The 18,099-nt window shown below is 53.2% G+C and overlaps 6 protein-coding genes across 6 annotated transcripts; 2 read left to right on the top strand and 4 right to left on the bottom strand.

The window, feature by feature from the left end:
* Positions 1-541: 541 nt before the first annotated feature.
* CLUP02_02991 (uncharacterized protein) lies at positions 542-1,288 on the top strand (the record flags this gene model as incomplete). The annotated part of the gene is made up of 1 exon (XM_049282019.1): positions 542-1,288. One exon carries the CDS (start codon positions 542-544, stop codon positions 1,286-1,288), a length of 747 nt encoding a protein of 248 aa, XP_049139162.1.
* A 245-nt stretch (positions 1,289-1,533) lies between these two features.
* CLUP02_02992 (uncharacterized protein) lies at positions 1,534-1,861 on the bottom strand (the record flags this gene model as incomplete). Its single annotated transcript, XM_049282020.1, has 2 exons — positions 1,534-1,728; positions 1,787-1,861. The coding sequence occupies 2 exons, from the start codon at positions 1,859-1,861 to the stop codon at positions 1,534-1,536; spliced, it is 270 nt and encodes an 89-aa protein (XP_049139163.1).
* A 283-nt stretch (positions 1,862-2,144) lies between these two features.
* On the top strand, positions 2,145-6,433 carry CLUP02_02993 (Urb2/Npa2 family protein; the record flags this gene model as incomplete). The annotated part of the gene is made up of 3 exons (XM_049282021.1): positions 2,145-2,267; positions 2,322-5,643; positions 5,694-6,433. The coding sequence occupies 3 exons, from the start codon at positions 2,145-2,147 to the stop codon at positions 6,431-6,433; spliced, it is 4,185 nt and encodes a 1,394-aa protein (XP_049139164.1).
* A 2,809-nt stretch (positions 6,434-9,242) lies between these two features.
* Positions 9,243-12,524, bottom strand: CLUP02_02994 (phosphatidylinositol 3; the record flags this gene model as incomplete). Its single annotated transcript, XM_049282022.1, has 5 exons — positions 9,243-9,282; positions 9,338-9,542; positions 9,593-12,080; positions 12,134-12,320; positions 12,445-12,524. 5 exons carry the CDS (start codon positions 12,522-12,524, stop codon positions 9,243-9,245), a joined length of 3,000 nt encoding a protein of 999 aa, XP_049139165.1.
* Positions 12,525-13,736: 1,212 nt separating this feature from the next.
* Positions 13,737-14,825, bottom strand: CLUP02_02995 (histone-like transcription factor and archaeal histone; the record flags this gene model as incomplete). The annotated part of the gene is made up of 1 exon (XM_049282023.1): positions 13,737-14,825. One exon carries the CDS (start codon positions 14,823-14,825, stop codon positions 13,737-13,739), a length of 1,089 nt encoding a protein of 362 aa, XP_049139166.1.
* A 214-nt stretch (positions 14,826-15,039) lies between these two features.
* Positions 15,040-17,368, bottom strand: CLUP02_02996 (uncharacterized protein; the record flags this gene model as incomplete). Its single annotated transcript, XM_049282024.1, has 9 exons — positions 15,040-15,123; positions 15,182-15,459; positions 15,563-15,630; positions 15,714-15,920; positions 16,075-16,330; positions 16,389-16,511; positions 16,565-16,767; positions 16,818-16,872; positions 16,948-17,368. 9 exons carry the CDS (start codon positions 17,366-17,368, stop codon positions 15,040-15,042), a joined length of 1,695 nt encoding a protein of 564 aa, XP_049139167.1.
* Positions 17,369-18,099: the final 731 nt, after the last annotated feature.

Consider the following 18,099-nt stretch of genomic DNA (forward strand, 5'->3'; position numbering starts at 1 on the left):
GAAACTAAGGTACCTTACGCACGAAACGTTGCATTTCAGCTTCGATCAAAGCTTCCAGGTCTCTGCTTCTTACTATCAAACTCGCCCGTCAAAGGAAGCTACAGTATATCATCTTGGGGATCCGGATGATTTCGGATAAGACGCAGAACAAGCAAGGCAGGCGATTCACTTTCTGGCGACTTGAAGTCGGGCAGTCGAGACATCAATGACACAAAGCTATGGCAAGAGGCACCAATGATCCTGGACAAGTCTGGTACCACAATCCTCGATTCTCATAAGGAACGTCAGGGCCGTCCTTTCCGTTCTGCCCCTTCTTACTACATACACCTGCACATAGCTTCTGATTGCGGATTGCACCTTCTGATCTGAATTTCCCAACCCCCGGCGAAGGCAACCCTGACTATTTCTATGCATCTGAGAACTGTGGACGGTGCATCGTCCAAATGGTTCTTCAACTTCAACCACACAACCACCCTAAGACCTTTTCTCAAGAATAACTTAGACTCTACCTAAAGACACCTACTGATTACTTCCGTTCTCAATGTCACTCGTGATTCACAAACTCGGCCTTGCCGACAATTTCAAGCCAACGCGACACAGAGCGGCAAGACCCCATTTCGGTCGAGGCGGAATCCAAGTCCCAAATCCTGGAGGCACGGCAGACATGTCGAGCTTCATGAAACACGCGAGAGACGTCGCCGCTGGCAAGGGTCTGCAAAACGACCAGACAGTTTCTCCTGAACAGCCGCCACACACGCCTCAGGTTACACCCCTAGAAGTCCTCTGTCTCGCCATTGCCATCTTTGTTCTTGCGTGTATCCTCGGTTTCATTGTCCTGATTGGTATCAAAACTAGGCGCTCCCGCGCACAACATGAGGCCAATAGCTTTCCGGAGAGCAATGGTCGGGAGAGATGGGATGCACACGACACAACACAGGTTTTCATCAACGGCGTCCAGCGACGGAGCGACTCGGTGGCGGGACAAGAGAGAAACGAGTTGAGTCTCCTCGAGAGGGACGATACGGCATCCCTTGCACCAAAGCACATCTTCAGGCCTTGGAGAGACCCCGCTAATGAGCGTACCAGCGGGATCGGAAAGTTCGACGGCACATCGACGGGGCTTTCCAACGACACATCCCGGGAATTAAAACAGCACCCCATGGCCGACACTCAAGGGTCGATTGGTTCGAACGCTGAATGTTTACCCGCACATTGTGGCCGTAGACCATCGAGGCGCTTCGACGAGCAGGGTGTGAACGGGGGTTCAGGTCCAACGCCCCATCCGTAGCAGCTGGGCGGTAGCACGCAAGCAAGACAGGACAGGACAGTCAAGAATGGACAGACAAATAAAAAGACTCTATTCCCTCGCTCGTCCCCGCCTTAACCTAGTATACCGGCTCCTCAGGGTGATCGCACAAGGGCCCGCCGGCTTCTGACTCCCTAGCGAGCTTCACGTGCGTGTTGCGTAGTATGTTTGTACAGCTGTATTCCGATCCGGATCGCGTCGTCTATCGATTCGACGGTCGTGGCATCTTATGCCTGCTTCCTGATCTCTCTGGCGGCCTGCTTCAGGCTGGAGTTGCACTCCTCGTATGCGCGTCCGGCTCCGAAACCGACGCCGACGAAGGCGGGCCACGCTCTGCGCTTGAAAAGGAGGACCGAGAAGACGACACCGAAGCCAAGACCAAGGGTAGACTTGACGAGGAGGTTGGACAGGCAGTGGTCCCACTAGAAGATGGTCAGGGATCTCGAGTTATCGACGTTGGTAACGGCTTGGGGGAGCTACCTTCTCGTTGAGAAGTGCCTCACTGACAGGGCGCGCGACGGCGCTCGGGGGAGGGGGAACAGAGGTGTCTGACATGGTCGTCGATACCCTAGGGAGCTGATCGTCAGTGTCAATGGATCAAACGAATAGCTGGGGAGCGGTGCCTACACAATTGACTCGATGCGCAATGGTGTTGTCGAGGTCGGAGCTTAGCTATGGAATTGAACCAAGTGATGTTTTCGGAGAGAGCCGGCAAATTGATGATGAACACCCGAGGGCGGTAAGTCTCGGTGTAAGTCTCGGTGACCTCTTTGGATTGGGTGGGGCGGCAGAATCCCGAAATTTTGGGAAAGCTCCAGCCAAAAATCGCGGGGAGTCGATGCGACTTACACCTGAGCGCACTCAAAAGATCTGCACGTCTTTTGAAGTCCCTCGTGGTTGGTTGCCTATCATGGACGTGGAAATGACTGATGCAAGCCCAAGCAGGTCTTCTGAGACCATTGTAAGTTCTTCAGTCATATTTAACTCCATTCTTGTCTACTAACCGCTGTTGAAGACGTCGGACAGGGACTTGGTCAAGACAGTGCGATCTCTCGACCAGACGGGCCCTGGAGCCAATGGCGAGAACCTCGACCGCGTATGGAAGCAGCTCACATCTGCCAGCCAGGGGCCCTTCTCTGCCGCTGAGGAGAGCGTCCTCCGATGGCTTCTCAAAGTCATGAAAGCGAACAACGACGAAGCCGACACGATCCGACGATTTCCCTTGACATGGCGCATTCTCGACTGCGCATTCCAAAGGATTCCTCTCTTTTCACTCGCAAAGTCCCTCGCCGACCGAAAGTTCATGGCGGTTCTTCAACAAACTCTCAAGAGCGTCGCGAAGCCGAGCACCGAAGCCCAGGCCTCTGGTTCTACATCGAAGAAAAGGAAGAGGAACAATGCCGCAGTCTTTGAGCTGAAGACGCTGCAGTTTTTCGAGGGCTGTCTAGGCACGGGGGAGGCCATCTTTGGCGCATTGAAGAACCTGCTTGAACGACTGGACCCGGCGTCACAATGGTCCGCCCACGACAGGATGGGAGCAGAACATATCAAGGCGCTCTTCGCCCAGCCTGCCACCGAGGCTGTAGAGTTACTTTCGCCTCTGCTTTCACTTTGCGATTTCGCCTTGGAAGCGTCAGATAGCGAGCCAGTTGAGGCGCAAGAGTCATGGGTGAAGGTGTTCTCATCCGCCTGGGACCTGCATCTTCATGGGGGCACGGATGCGCTCGAAGTCGCGACTCACCTCTCGCGCGTATCCTTCTCTATTCTGGGCAAGACTAAAAGCCAGTTGAGCAACGATGACCAAGTGGCCAAGGTATGGACGCGCGATCTCGAGAAGTTCCTCCAACGCAACCTTGTTCTGCCGGCAAGGTCGGCATACCTCAACAAAACCGATCTCGAGGTCGTCATTCGCTGTTTTGCTATGATACAGAACATTGCCTTGACCTCAGTTCCAACTTTCTACAGCCTAGTGTCATCAGCCCCGAGAGTTGTTGGAGGACTCACAACAACAAAGGCTGAGGAGGCCTGGATGCAGGAAGTTTTCAAGATGTCTGAGCGTGCCATGAAGCAGTTGTCTGCTAGCGAAAAGTCGCATGCGATGGGAGGAATTCTCGACGAAGCAATCGCGAACAAGTCTCATATCGCTCGGAGTGACCTTCTGTCAGTCTGCGAGTCTTACGCGTTTCCTAATGATCAGAGCGAGACTGACTGGCGTCTCTTGTCGCTTGTTGCGAGATGTGACGCGGATGTCTTTTTGCAATCAGAAGAAGGCACGCAACTCTTCGACCAAGTGTGCGACAGGATTACCGCAGTCGGCGCGGAGGCCGACGAGGGCATTATGCGGCAGCTGATCGAGTCGCTGATAACTAGCTTTGAAAATGCCCGCGATCTATCAACATTCCTGAAGACGTGGTTCAATCAACTCTCGAAGTTCGAAGACAAAAAGCTGCGCTCCGGAGACCGGCCAGTTTGGTTTACTAGAGTGCACCGCAACCCGACGCTAATTGGAGGCATTCAGAAGTCCTTGACCACCAAGCAGTTGGTCAATCTGCTGCAATGGGTTGAGGAACAGCAGGAACTCCGTCCGGCTGCAGTCTTCATCTTCCTCAACACCCTCGCTTCTGCAATCACCAAAGACGACTATGCCGATGCGGTTGGAAGCAAGCTTGCCGACATTGCATTGAACGTCGGGTCGGCCAGCAAAACACCGTCAGACATTCGCTCCCTACGTTGGAGAATCATCTCCAAGACTGTTTCCTGGCTAGACTATGACCAGGCCACCGCTCTCTGGGATAAGGTCCAGACAGATCTCACAAAGGCATTACAAAAAGCCAAATTTGACGACGAAGATACATGCGAGGCTCTGGAGTGCGTATATAACTTCTGGCTATCAATGTATCCCGATGGCCGCGACCAGACTGCTCTTTCTTCCTTGCTTACAACCTTCGTCGAGAGACTATTGAAGAAGGTCAAGGTGGAAGACCTTCAGAGTCTCTTCAATTCTCGAGATTTCGCTGTTTCAGATACCTCTGATGTCCCCAAGTTTTGCGCAGAGTTCCCCCTTGCAGCTTCGAGACTCGTGGCTCTTCTTGCGAAGTCCTCGGGCGGTCTGCCGGACTACTTACAACGCGCCTTGAGTGAGGAGACCTCTTCCAAGGGCAGCGAGGTGAAGCTGAGCAACGTGCTACACGCAGTGGCATCAAACGAAAACAACCTTTGCACAAGGAAGCTGACAGCCGACGTGGTGGATCACGCCATCGACATCATCAGCAAGGCCTCAGCAAAGTCTTCCCCCTGGGTTGAGCAGCGGAGCAGGGCCGCCATGATTGAATTGTCAAGAATTCCCGACGAATCTATCACGAGACAACAAAGGGAGCGTCTCATGGAAATCTTGGTTCCAAAAGTCCACGCGGTAGGCCAACTGGATTCTTCGGACTGGCATCTGGTTCTGGGATTCTTGGTCAAGCTGATGTCAAGGCCAACTTTCTACCAAAACATGTCATTCTCCGACCTTCAAAAGATTGCCGACTCACTGTCAAAAGTCTGCGCGGAGAGCAACTCAAGGACGGCTCTCGGCCTGTCCCAGCTCGTGTCACAATTGGCGACATTGACCGTGCGACAAATGAACGATCACCAGGAGTGGCGCACGCAATACTTCGACAAGATCCCCGCTCTTCTGAAGGGCCTAGATGGCGATGCCTCCTCTGTGCAAATGACTCTATTGAAGGCACTGCTCTCCGTTGTGCTTCCTGAAGCTGGTTCTGAGGACAAAGTTGCTGTCATTGACGGCGATCAAATAGCTTCAGCCTTGGGAAGTCTCATTCAAGACACCTTGAGTGACTTTTCCAAGGCCTCACGAAAGCAGAAGGTCAAGGGAGATGTCGTCAACCGCGCTCTAATTGCACTCGACGCAGCCGAAGCTTTGCCAAAGCCGGCCGTCGCAGGGCTCAAGATCAAGGTGTCTCAGTTGGAGGAGGTGAGCCAGCAGGCGATCACGAATGGATACTTCAGCGGCTGGAAGCTTCAGGCATTCCTCATCAAGTATTTCCCGTCCAAAATTGCAGCTGCTCGGCCGACCTCCTTTGGCCAGCTTTTCAGCAGCACGCTGCCCATGCCATTACCGAGTGGCGCAGTGCCTGATCCCCTTTCTGACTTCAACCGACAATCTACGTTAGAAGACATCGTTGACGCCGCTGTCGCCGGTCTTGAATACAATGGGAAGGTTCAGTATGTGCAGAGCCTTCTTGAAGGCGTTGAGGCAGACACCGCTCCGGCAGCCGGTTCGACTTCCGAAGGCCAGCTCCTTGCCATCCGCCGTGTGGTTACTCAGATGACCGGTAGGTTTCCTTCCCTCCTCGCATTTGGTTGATGCTTATAAAAATCATAGAATCCCTCGTCGGTCATGAAGAGTCAAAGACCTTCGACCTGGCCACAGCCCACGGCAAGCTGATCAGGTACCTAGCCCAGGCCGGAACTGTGCGCGAATTCGTCAGGACTGCCGAAGTCCTGCAGCAGCTGCTCGACGTCAAGTCGGACTCCATGACCCAGTGGAACATCGAGACGACACTCGGCACGGTGGCAGCAATCGTCTCCAACGACCAAGGTCACCTTCTCGACGCGTCGCCGAGCGTATACCATTGGCTCTGCAAGCTGATGGAGGTTATCATCAAGAAGCATCGCCTCCGGTTGGAAGGCCACTACCACATCCTCGTCACCACCCTCGAAACCCTGCTCGGCGCCCTCGCCCACCCCTCATCATCTACACAACAACGGGCTAAGCACGCCGCACAATTCACCTGTCTCGTCACCCTCGTGTGCGAGCCCGCCGCCGCGGCAGTCTCCCGCGTGCAGCATCTCAGCGCCCTCGACTCGGCGACCGACGCGGCGAAGAGGTCGGCCGGTCGGCACATGTACCTCGTCCTCATGGCGTACGTCAAGCTGCAGCTGGACGTCGACGTGCCGCGCGAGGTCCGCGAGGCGTTGGAACCCGGCATGAACTCTGTGTTTGACATCACGCCGCTCGAGGTGAGGAAGATTCTGAATGATAGCATGGATGCCAGTGGCAGGGCTATCTTGAGGGAGATGTACAAGAGGTATACCAAGTTTGGCAAGTGGAGCGGTGTGTAAAGAGGAGGAGGCGTGGATTCACGGAGGCCTGTGTGCAAGATACCCTAGACATAATGAAGCATTTTGGTCAAAGATAATGTGTACCCTCGATTCCGGTGTACCCGGCTGTGCTGTGTGCAGATACTTGCTCTGGTCTAACCTTGGCCTAGACGGGAAACTGCAAACATATGATATGGCGTAGGTGATGCAGATGAAATACATATCGACGAATACACCACAACCACCCCCACCCTAACATCTATAGGATGAAGATCTTTGAAAGGAAGGCATGAGCAGCGTCTGAAGTATCCAAGACCTAGTGGTGGAAAGTGATGAACGCATAATTGGGTCCTTGTGGAAGGTTGCGAGTTCGAATTTGGTGGTCCTACATAATGCCACAGACAGCTCATTTCTGACTTTTTGGTATTTCTTCATACTCAAGATTCCATCTTTTCCATCTAGCTCATGGGCGTAACTTCAGCCCGATTGAGGTGGTACGAACAAGACTATAAACGTAGGGTGTTTTCTATCGCACCAGACAGAAGTTTTGATGGGCGAAGTGTCATGACGAGCGTGCGATGGCACCACGTCTATTTTGACGTTAAGCACGACGACGGGCAGGTCAGTAGGCTTTGGGTGAAGGTGAATGGATGAGCGGGAACCTCGGGCCTTCATCGTAGTTGAGAAATGGTTGACGTGTTTCCTGTTGCAAGCCCCTCCACGGTTGGTCACTGGGGCCCAAGGTCAGCGGCAGCTGTCTTGTCAGATCTACCAAAAATTCATCAATGTTTCGTTGGTACAGGGCACCTCCCTGGCCCCGCTCAAGAAGGTACAAATCGTGAAGACGTCCGGGCCTACAAATTGCTATTCCTTAGATCTGAATGGGCGGCGCGGGAGTGATCTGATGTAAGGAAGATATCTTGAATGTGCTGGAGGCTGTCATGTTGAATGCCTTTCTTCATTTTTCTTTTGGATGTCTTTCTCCTCTTTCTTGAAGGGCGATAGCACCTTTTTCCTATCTCAAAAACCTTACTCTCCTGTCTCATTCCCCTCTGAATATGACTGAGGTACTGAAGGAGGAAGCGGAATGGTGAAATGGAAATATTAAGAGTTGCAGTAGACCGGGCACCCTCGCGTACTTCAGATTCAACGGATGGTTATCAGCAGATCAATCTGCCATCAGCGTTCAATTCAAGTTTTCAAAGCTCAAAGCTTTAGTAGCAGATGCTTGGAGAAGACAGACACAGGATGGATAGAAAGCGCCCCCTACATAGGCCTTCTAATCAGTACCGCCGACTTGAAAGAATAGCTAGCCAAGAGATTGGGATTAAACAGAGCACGCCCTTTCTGGTATATTTGATTCCAGTGAAAATTGAATGGCTCTTTGACATATAGCTTTCCCCTTCGCGAATCTATGCCGAGCTCAAAGCCATTGCACCTCGACGAAACCCTGCATGCCGTCATGAAGGCAAAGGACGAGATGCAGAGTTGGACTTTTCATCCGGCGTTGCTGGTCTATAGCGCGATTGTTTCCCGTCGTTTGTGACAAGTATTATCCCGACACTTAGTCCCGAGGTAACAGCTCCGCCCAGACGTGGGAGCACGTATGCAATGCTGAGTGAGTGAGATACACCCTCGCGAATATTCCGAAGTAGTAAATTGCACGGCAGGAGGGCTCTCTCTAATCCCCAAGTGTCGTATGAGGTTGATTGAGTTACCGGGTGTCTGTCTTACGTTGCTCTGAATGAAGCTTGGTGAGGTTTCAATGAACCTCTGAATAATACAAAAACACAGTAAGATGACCTACCCTCGGGCTAGATCGAGATAAAGTCTCTGTATTGGGTACCGCCGGGGGGATAGTAGAACTATCATAGAATCTATGAAAACTATCTATGCGGCCTAGACACTATGTGAAGGCGTGGTCTTTGTGTGTTTCGCAAGGCTGGAGAGGGAGTCAAGGGTAATGATGATCTCGCGGAAGCGGACGAGGACTAAATGGAACAGTAGGGGCGAGGAAGCTGCGCCGTGAAGTCTCAGAGAGGTGCCTTCCTCGTCTCTCTACTTCGTTCACCTTCTAGAATCTTTCCTCATCCAATTCGTAGTAGAGTACATTGCGCTCGGCGGCTAGGATAGAGGCGCAAGAGGGGATTCCTTCGGGCAGGGGCATTCATCATCATAATCAATGCCCGCCTACGAACGTTTACCGCCCCCTGCCTCTTAGCCGCCCTCTTCGCCTTGTTGATCCATAGCTATGCGAAAACGCAATGATCGCCCTCAACTCTCGCCCAAGGACAGCCTTCCCACTCGTGTCTAACGAAACACAAAACCGGTCTCATGCCTTCCTCTCGAAGATTTCTATCTTATAGATGTAGGGGCGGGACGGATGTGGTGTATTCGTCGATGTGTATTTCACGGAAGGTGCACTCGCCTCAGTACCCATCACTTCATAGGTTGGGTCCCGCGGCACAAAACCACTCCAGGGCACGACAAGGACCCGTCACTGAGACGGATGCTCCAAACTCCTCTTTGGATATGTATTGTTATTTCAGCATATTTCGGTGTCCTACATATCGCGCTCAACTCTCAGGTGGCCAGTTATCTGCTACACCTCTTTTGATAGCTACTGTCCCTCCCCCATCAACTCATAAAAAAATGACCGAGAAGATCGTTCCTCGGCTGCGTCATTACCAGCCTAGCCAGTTCAGTTCAGTTCAGTTCAAGTCGTCTATTCAACCGCAACGCCGCCCAAATGCCTAGATGCACGTTTCATGTCCCAATGCTTTCGAGAGCTTGTTGATCGAAGTTTGTTTGTTTCCGTCGTCACAACCGTCTAGTAAATGCCTTGCGTTCTATATTGGAAGGTGTCATAGCTAGAGAGGCACGTTAGGATGAGCTTCTCGCGGGCAAGACATTGTTCAAACTTACAGCCTTGTGTAGTAGCTGCCTAGGGACTTGCCAATCAGGTCAGTTTCCACAAACTGCTCCGCTTCGTCCGCACTCAACTGCAGCTGGAAGCGTTGGCGAAGGTTGTGTGTGGCCTGGACAACTCCCGCCGAGTAGCATGGCATCTTTGAGTCACGCCCCATCATGGCCACCAAGTCGATGATATTATCCGCAGACCGCCGCAGAGCTGAAATTGAGTTAGCAATGTTATTTCCCCAGGCTCAATACAGAACTTACCTTGGAAAGCTTGCTTGCAAAGCTTCTTGTAGTCTTCGTAATCATCCGACCCAATGCCACCCAACACCTCGATGTACTCCTGAGTGAGCTTGAAAGGTGCCGCCTCAAAACCAACAGAGCCTGGCGAGTTGGACAACATGAAACCGAAATCGATGTGGACAATGTGACCTTCGCTGTCGATCAGGACGTTGCCGTTATGTCTATCCTTCAGCTGCAGGATGTATGAAATTATGCTATAAGCGGCCAGTGAGCGTTTGAAGGCGTCCACACCCGCTTTGAAAGGCTCGCTATCCGGAGCACCGAACGCTTTCACAAAGTGATCTCTCAGCGTAGCAAATCGGCGTTTCTGACCGGGACTTGTCTCCATTGACAATGTCAGACTTCTCTTGATGGAATGCAGCGACACGCCATTGGTGATGGTCTCAATCAGACCCGAGGACTCGCCAGTAACGAGAATCCGCATAAGCTTAACCCAGACGTTGACCTTTGCATCAACCCAAATCTTGTGGCAGACGTCAATGAGCTGGCAAGCAAAAGCTTCCTGGCGCAAGTCGGCTCCGGTCTTGACAATGACACTGACCAAATCCCAGTTCTTCATCCATCCATACGGCGAAGTCTTGCGGATGCGCTCTTTCTTAGCTTGCCATGCCTCACCGAAGACAGCCGCGCTAGGATCGTCGCGGTCACCCTTACTCTGAATACCACCAGTTTTGATATCGTTTTCCATTCTCGCCAATCCTGCACCAGCATTGGGCCCCGGTTCGACGGGAGATTCGCTCTCGGCTTCAGAGGCCTGGGCCTCGGTAGCTGCAACAACAGAGTTCGCTTGAGCGGTAGAGGCTTTGGCAATGATGGTGTCAAAGGTCGGGCCCTGCTCGTCCATATCGAAACTTTGCTCTTCCAAGCTTTGCATGCTCGCAATAATCTTGGCTCGGATTGCCTGTACTTCATGTCGTGGTCGCTTGCCGCTTGTAGCTTCGAGCTGAGCCAACATCTGTGAAGCCGTGCGCATGTGGGTAGCGAGCGCGGAGAAATCTGGTTGATCAACCACAGCATTAGGCCGCGAAGAGAGTGTCATCTTGCGGAGTGGGCCTGTTGGACTGCTCGATCTCGAGGTTGATGTTCTGGAGCTCCGCGGAGTCGTGATTTCCGACATTACAGTCGACATTGCAGATGTGCCAGCGCTCGGAAGACGTTGGGCTTGCGACGGCGTAACCTGTTTCCCCTGGGGTTTCTGGAAAGGATCATCATCATACGGCTTGATCAGGGGCGAGCTTCCCAAGTCGCCAGAAACCGGCTCAAACACGCTTTCAACTATTGTCTCTGGTGTTTTGGGCGCTATAGGTATGCGAGGTGAATCGGAAAGGTCAAAAATACGTCGGGTATGGCCGGGATCGGATAAGAGAGTGGCCAACAGCCTCTTGTTATCTGGCGTATCCGGATCGAATGTGAAGTCATCTCTCAATACCTCAACCATGAGAAGATATGGCACCTTCTCTGCACTGTTCAGTACTGTCGACTCTCCTGGATTCAGACGAACAATTCGATGGTGCCGACTTTTTGCTGGGGATCCATCCACCAGGGTAGGTGGGCAAATAACCGGAACGTCCACTTCCGCCGGCAGGTCTTGCGCTATGAGGGCCAGCTCCGCGCGGAGAGCACTCAGCCGAGCGGGTTTTGGCACGATTACAAGCCTGTTGGAGATGCCTTCTAGCGCGGTCAGGAATTGCGTCTCACATCTAAAGTAGTGTTGGCGCAGTAATCTTGTCTTTTGCAGCGATGTCAAGTCAGAACCGGCGGCACCGCTCTTGAAGTGAAGGGAATGTCTCCTGTTCAGAGCATCGTTAGGGCGTGGGGGAAATCCTGCCGATACTGGTGTTGCCGGTCTCGTTATGGCCAGCCTCGGGGAACGTAGCTCAGGGAGAGGTAGCGAAGAGGAGCTGAGACGGGCGTCATCGTTCTTCATGTTGAGATGAGGCGGAAGACGCTTGACTTCGATGGGGGTCTTGGAGCCAGAGGAACCTGGCCGAGACGGAGATGGATCCGTCGACCGATGCTGCAAGTTGGACGACGCGACGCCTGGGGATACCAGATCCGGCGCGCTGACCATCCGCCCGCCATCTTTCGTACGCCTAGACCTCGTGCTCCCAGCCGTCACCGTGTGGGCTCGCGTCACCTGCGCTGTCTTGGGGTTGCTATCTCGAGAATCGGATATAAGGTCGTCGGACGGCTGAGGCTTCCTAGCCTGTGCCACGGCAAGTGGTCCCGCCCACTGTGGGACTAGTGGCACCGCGACACTGGCCAAGACGAAGCTCGCCAGGACCGTGACGGGTAAGATGTTCTCCTTGATCTTATCGTGCCTCGCAGCATCTGGCAGGCCGAACACAATATGCTGCACCTTGTTGTATACCCTCCGGCATGTTTGAAAGGCCTTGGACGACGGATTGGACGATAGATCGTGTAGGTACGTCTGGAATAACCAGAAGGTCTAGGAGATTGTGAGCGAATACGGCAGCGCAACAGCGGGGAGACGAAACAAACCAGAAGTGCAGCGGTGACGGACTCTTCGCACAAGTCCAGGAGGAACTCCTCTAAGGCCATGGACTCGTTGTCGACGCTGATTACTAGGTGGCATAGCTGCGGCAGGAAGAACTCGATATCCTCGTAGGGGAATTGTCGCAGCTTATTGCACAGGACATAGTGAATGCCCACATGGTCGGCGTAACGACTAGAGGAGGGAAAGATCAGGGGTTAGCAGAGAGGTCGTTCCAATTGCCAATTACCGAAACAAGCGCCAATTGAGAGCATAGCGCATGACGGCGACGGGTGGGCGCAAGGGGAGGGTCGCTCACGAAAGGTAAGAGACCGAGAGAAAGGGGTTCGAGTTGAAGACGTCGGACTCAAGGAATCGCTTGAGCAGGTCCCACGACATTGGTTACGCCACGGAGCGGAATGAAGGATGCAAGTGCAGCGAGGCTCGGTGCCTCATTTGATCATGGACATGAACGGGATTCGCAGGTCGAGGGATGGTTTCGCATGGCGGGAAGCTCAGAAGACTGGGGAGAATTGTTCGAGCAGTCGCAGCAGGGCACGCAAGAGGAAGGGAGACAAGACGCCCAGGTACACACGGTGGCCGGTTACTCGATGCAGATAGGTAGCTCCCTCTCCGCCGTGAATTGGATGTCGATTTGTCCACTAATCTGAGGGCATGACTTGGAAGGTGGGAGGAATGCCCCATGCACGACCCGCCGTTTCCCAGTACTAGTGCCTAAAAATTCTGGCCTCAAATTAGACTACGTCGCCGGTTACCTCAGCGAGCATGAACCTTGGCTCATGGTGCCGCTGAGAGCGGGAGCCTCTGAGGAGGGGGCCAGCCGCACCTTGAGAGTGCCGGACCCGAGAGGATCAAGGTCGCGCGCTAGGACGAATGGGGGCGACGGCCAAAACCCCTGTCTGCGGGGCATCATCGTTTTATCTGCATATGTGACGTTATTTGCATTCGATTCTTGAGTTCCCTTTCTGAGTTTCCAGTGGTGAGATTTCATACTCATGTTGAACCTATGAGGCGAGAGTCTCATTGACAGAGAGGGCAAAATGGAGAATGTCACTCGATGAATGAAGCATGCTCTGGCAACAATGTCAAGCCCAAGTGTACCACACAATAAGGTACGAATAAAATACAGCCACCTCATATGAGCAGGGTGTCTTTGAGTGAGCGGAAAGTGAGTTCCACATGAGACGTCCCCTGGTGAAGGTACCTACCACAGCCAGACGCTTCAAGGCGCGGCTTATCATCATCCCGTGCACATTATGAGAGGAAAGGTGTGCAAACGATAAAATGCTTCCATTCTAAAATCGTAAGAAGACTTGTCCAAGACAGGCTCGATGCGCATACAGAAAGACAAGCCGTCCATGGCATGCAAGTCGAGGAAGCAGCGCTTGTTCCTCCGTTCCATAAGGTAAACCATGTAATATTTCCCCCCAGGTGCGGCTCGACGAGTGTATCGCCGTGTCACCCAACGCCAATGTAGATGCTAGCCAGTCCAACGCCAATTCTCATAACCCTTTTCATATTTCTCATCATGGGAAATTTCCTTTCCCTTCTCTTCCCTCGCCTCAAGACCCAAGCTGAACATGAGAAAACTCATGCAGCGGCCTTCTTCTTACGGCCGCCCTTGCCCTTCTTCTTCGTCTCAACTTCCATTTCCTCGTCGCTTGACGACTCAGCCTTGGAGCGGCCACCTCTCTTCTCTTCGTCGCCAACCTTTGCAGCAATGTCGGCCAAGAAGTCATACTGGCCATCTGTCTCGATGACTTGCTTGAGCATCTGAGCCGTGACACGCTTGGAGTTCTTCTCCCGTGCGATTTCGGCACTTCGGCTGACAACAGCAATCATGAACATCTCGAGAGCCTTGCCAACAGCAATGGGAGTCTGCTGGGCGACCTTGCCAACCTCCTCATCAGCCTGCATGATACGCTTTATCCTGGCTGTGGGGAACTTTGTCCGAACGGGTGATGGGTCAATCGGAGGTGGCGAGTCAGCCTGCTTTGTGTTCTTTCTGGGAGGCATAGTTGCTGAAGCTGGTGTTTGTGGTAGATGTTGTGTATCTGGGTTGTAGGGGATATCGTGTAATTGGGGTGCTCCGCCAAAGTTTTTTTGGTCTAGAAATCCGTGGCTTTGAGGTGTTTTGGGCTGATGAGCTTGCTGTTCCTGGTAGTTGAGAACGGGCTGTATCCCATAGGCGCTTTGCATATGTGGTGGGGGATATTGCGGAGATGGGTGGTTGTGTGGCGGTGACTGGTGGTGGTATTGAGGAGATAGGTAATGTTGGTGGTGTTGGTGCTGCTCCTGCTGCTGTTGTTGCTGAAGCGGTTGGTACTGGTGCTGGTGCTGACCTTGGTGGTGGTGGGGTTGTAGCGGTGGCTGATAGGAAGAGAATTCCGTTTTGATTACCGCTGGTGATGGGAAGTGGGGCTGCTCTTGTTTGATGTGAACAGGAGTAGAAGATGACTGGCTTGGGTGGTGAATGCGTGCTGAGGGGGAGGAGTATTCATATACGGGCGGTGGTGCAGCAGACGCAGACGGAGACGGAGAGGTTTGGAGCTTGCTCAGTTGTTGCTGGTAGTGCTGCAGACTGTGAGTGTGCAGTGGAGGTGTAGGCGGGGCGGGTGCTGCCGAGAAAAAAGAAGAGAGGTCCGGCGACTTTGGTGCGTAGGTCGTGTCGTCCGCCATTTTTATTACTTTTTTCCCCCTCTACCTCCGGCCCTGCTGGAAAAATTGATGGCCGCTTTTTTTTTTTCAATTTGGAAGTGGAGGCCAAACGACAGGGGGCCTTGGCTGGTGCCCCGAAAAAAATTGGCCAAGGTTCCAATCCAAGTTTGGCTGGCGTGGGACACTGGATGATTAAGCGAAGGGCAGGGACTGATTTTTGAGTACAAAAGCCAGCCTACACCCCCACCTCTATCTTGTCCGCGGTTGCGACACCGTTTGCTTTAGCAGGAATAATCTTGCAATGGTTGTGTGATTGCGTCTAATGATGGATGTGTTCCGTATTCAGTCGTTAAGTGGGTATATGTCCAGGAAAGTACGGCGTCTAAGTCCTGATTCAGGCGTGGGCTGCTACGTGCGGTGAAAGGAATGACAGTCTGTTCTACCGTCATATATCCTTGGGAGTCAAAGGTGTAAAGGTCCCACAGACGTATGGCCAATCCAAGTCGCGTCGAGGGTGACAGTAAATCGAGGCAGAGTATTGCTGCGAAGCTCGGCTTGAATATTGAACACAAGGCGAGACAGAGCGCAATCGACTTGTGAGAAGTGTGGGTGTTTTGCGTGTGTAAGGCAGCCTCGGCCAACGTGTTGGGCAGCGCTGCGATACAAGAGCAAATGACGAAGAGATGAGATCAAAGCCAATAAACGGCCTACAACATGAGGGATTCGTAGTATCCTCAGTACCCTAGCCTGTTTGCAACCGTGTACCGGACCTAAACGGTGGATGGCAGGATGTTGAGCAGGACTGTCCGGATAACTGCTTTGCAAACTTGCAAATCGAGGTTAAAAACTGCGTCCCAGGTCCAGCAAAATGAACCGGCCACTTGCAGTACAGAGAAGATCCAGGCTCACTGGGCTCTCAGTGAGTCTGCGTGGATGTCGAGACCCAACGTCGCAACTGGCCAATCCTGGTATTGCTTCGGATGCAGTCTACGTATGCCAGACCGCGTGAGAGTGAGAGACTCAGTGTAGCCTGAGGGGGCGATAAATACCGACTGACGTCGGGAGCGTGGCTGTGACACAAGCTTGTCCGAGATGTTGATATGCCAGATAGGTGATCTACTGATCCAAGGTGTGTAAATGGCGTTTTTGCTGAGTCAGACCTGGAGACTTGGAGTGACACTCAATAAGGTTTCGGTGTGTCTAGCGAGCCAGGGGTGAAGGGAGTTCTGTAAGCTTGGGGCTTTCGGGGTTCAGTCCTGGGGCGTGCGACGGTGTCAGGCGTTCCTGTGCGGGGCAGCAGCGGTACTTTCGGAAGCGGCCTGATGCTCTGATATAGTGGTGGGAGGTGTTCAGGATGGGGGAAAGGGGGTGTTGCGTTTGAACGGGATTGTAAAGTGAAGTTATGTACGGAGTAGGAGGAGGAGGAGGATTTGTTGGCGTTGATCTTTTTCCAAGATCCAGGTGGCAAGGTTTAGTCAATCGAGCCTCAAAGTTGACATGCGTCCATCGGGAAGGATGCAGTCGGTCTGACAGGCAGACGAGGCAAGGCCAGGCGGCAAGTAGGTAAGGTAGGCGCAGACACACAAAAGTACAGGGAGGCACACTCTGGGCGCAAGCACACCAAGTGTGCACCTTCTTGCAACCTGCCCTGGAAATTGAGGTGGTAGATGGGCTGGAACGAATGGGAATGATTGGATAGGAAGGACACTGAATGGGAGGGAAAGAGCGATGGCCGTGGGACGACGCGACGGGTCGAGAACCTGCGGAGGGGCGGACGGCGATGCGGTGCGGTAGTGCGGTAGGTGCGGGTGCGGTGCGGTCGGTGGCAGGTGCAGCCAGCGGCTGGGTGGGCTCCTTCTTTTCGCGGTGTGCGGGTTCCTTCACTCCTGGCGATGGATCACGGTGGGAATGTCCACCGTTTATATGCGCGTCGCGGGTCAGAGCTCCTTCCCAACTCCCCTTTCTTGCTGCCCTCTGCTTTCCCCCCAAAAAACACGCCTAGGCAGGGGTCACGCTGCTATGCTGATTGGGTCAGGATGCCCGAGCTGTGGCCACGCCTTCCCAAATCCTACATGAGCACAGCCGCTAGTCTCCTGCTTGACGGCCTCTGTACCTTTCTGTGCTAATTAAGCTCTGTTGGTACCTGCCTGGCCATCCACCTTCCTTCCCTCAGGGAGCACGGAAGGTAAGGTATCTTCAAGGCGTCCCGAATGTTCACATTGCGCCCACGTCGGCACGTCCTTCTCCAGTTCCATTTCTTGAACAACGCTTCTTTTCTCCTTCTCCTCCTTCTTCTTCCTCTCCCAACCTACCGGGATCTCTTGAGTCATCCTGTTCGCGCCCAAAAATACTCGCACCTCATCGGCGTCATCACTAATTTCGCCACATGGTCGATGTCTCCCCCTTCGTCCCAGCTTACCGCCGCATGTCGCAACCTCGCAGACGTAGCTGCATCTCGAGGCGCGAAGTAACGTGAGGCAGGCTGAAAAGGATGGCTCAACCGAAGCAAGGTAGGCCACGGCAGGCTGGCTGATCTCTTTTACCGTCTCAGCCCCAGCTCCCATCATGTCGTTTCGGCCCCTGTTTTCAGATTCTAGACCTGGCATTTGCGCAACCTTGGACTTCGAGAAAGTCTTGTCTCGTTACTCTTCATTCTCGATATGCCTTTATACCTCGTGGCCCTGACCTACGTACAAGCTTGCTTTGTCTTCATGAGACACCCAACATCGTCGAACCCCGCCGCCATCTGCCCTCAATGCTGCCTGGAGCTGGCACCCTCCCTGCTCCTTAGGCAGACGAGCTCTTTCTGCAGCGCGCCATCATCAAGGAACCCCGTCGTCCGAAAAAGATGTTTTCTGTCGCAAAGCCGTCGCGCTCCTCGACTCGTCAGTGTTTGAACCACACATGACTTCATCCGAGACCCACCACAGCTCCCTGCCCGTCTGAGCTTTGCGACGGCACCTTGAGTGAATGCCCCCGTCTACGGAGTAGGTCGCCAATCGCCCTTCCCGCCGAAGCGACTTTGCAGTGGGTCCACCTACGAAGAACTTATCTGCATCCTTCAACGCGTCTTCGCGAAATGTTTGTCAACGTTTTTCTGAACAGATATCACCCTACCACCGTCGTAATTTCCTGTCGGCGGACGGCCCGGTATGCAGGAACGCAACTCAATCATGCAGGTAATCAAACCACTAAATTCTATTGTTTACACCATATCCTATTGGTGGCCAGGGATGAAGATAACGAAGAGAAACAGCTGGAGACCACCCCAAGAGGCCACAACTGTAGAAACCGA

The sequence above is a fragment of the Colletotrichum lupini genome, chromosome 2 (assembly GCF_023278565.1).
Source record: "Colletotrichum lupini chromosome 2, complete sequence".
Lineage (NCBI taxonomy): Eukaryota > Fungi > Ascomycota > Sordariomycetes > Glomerellales > Glomerellaceae > Colletotrichum > Colletotrichum lupini.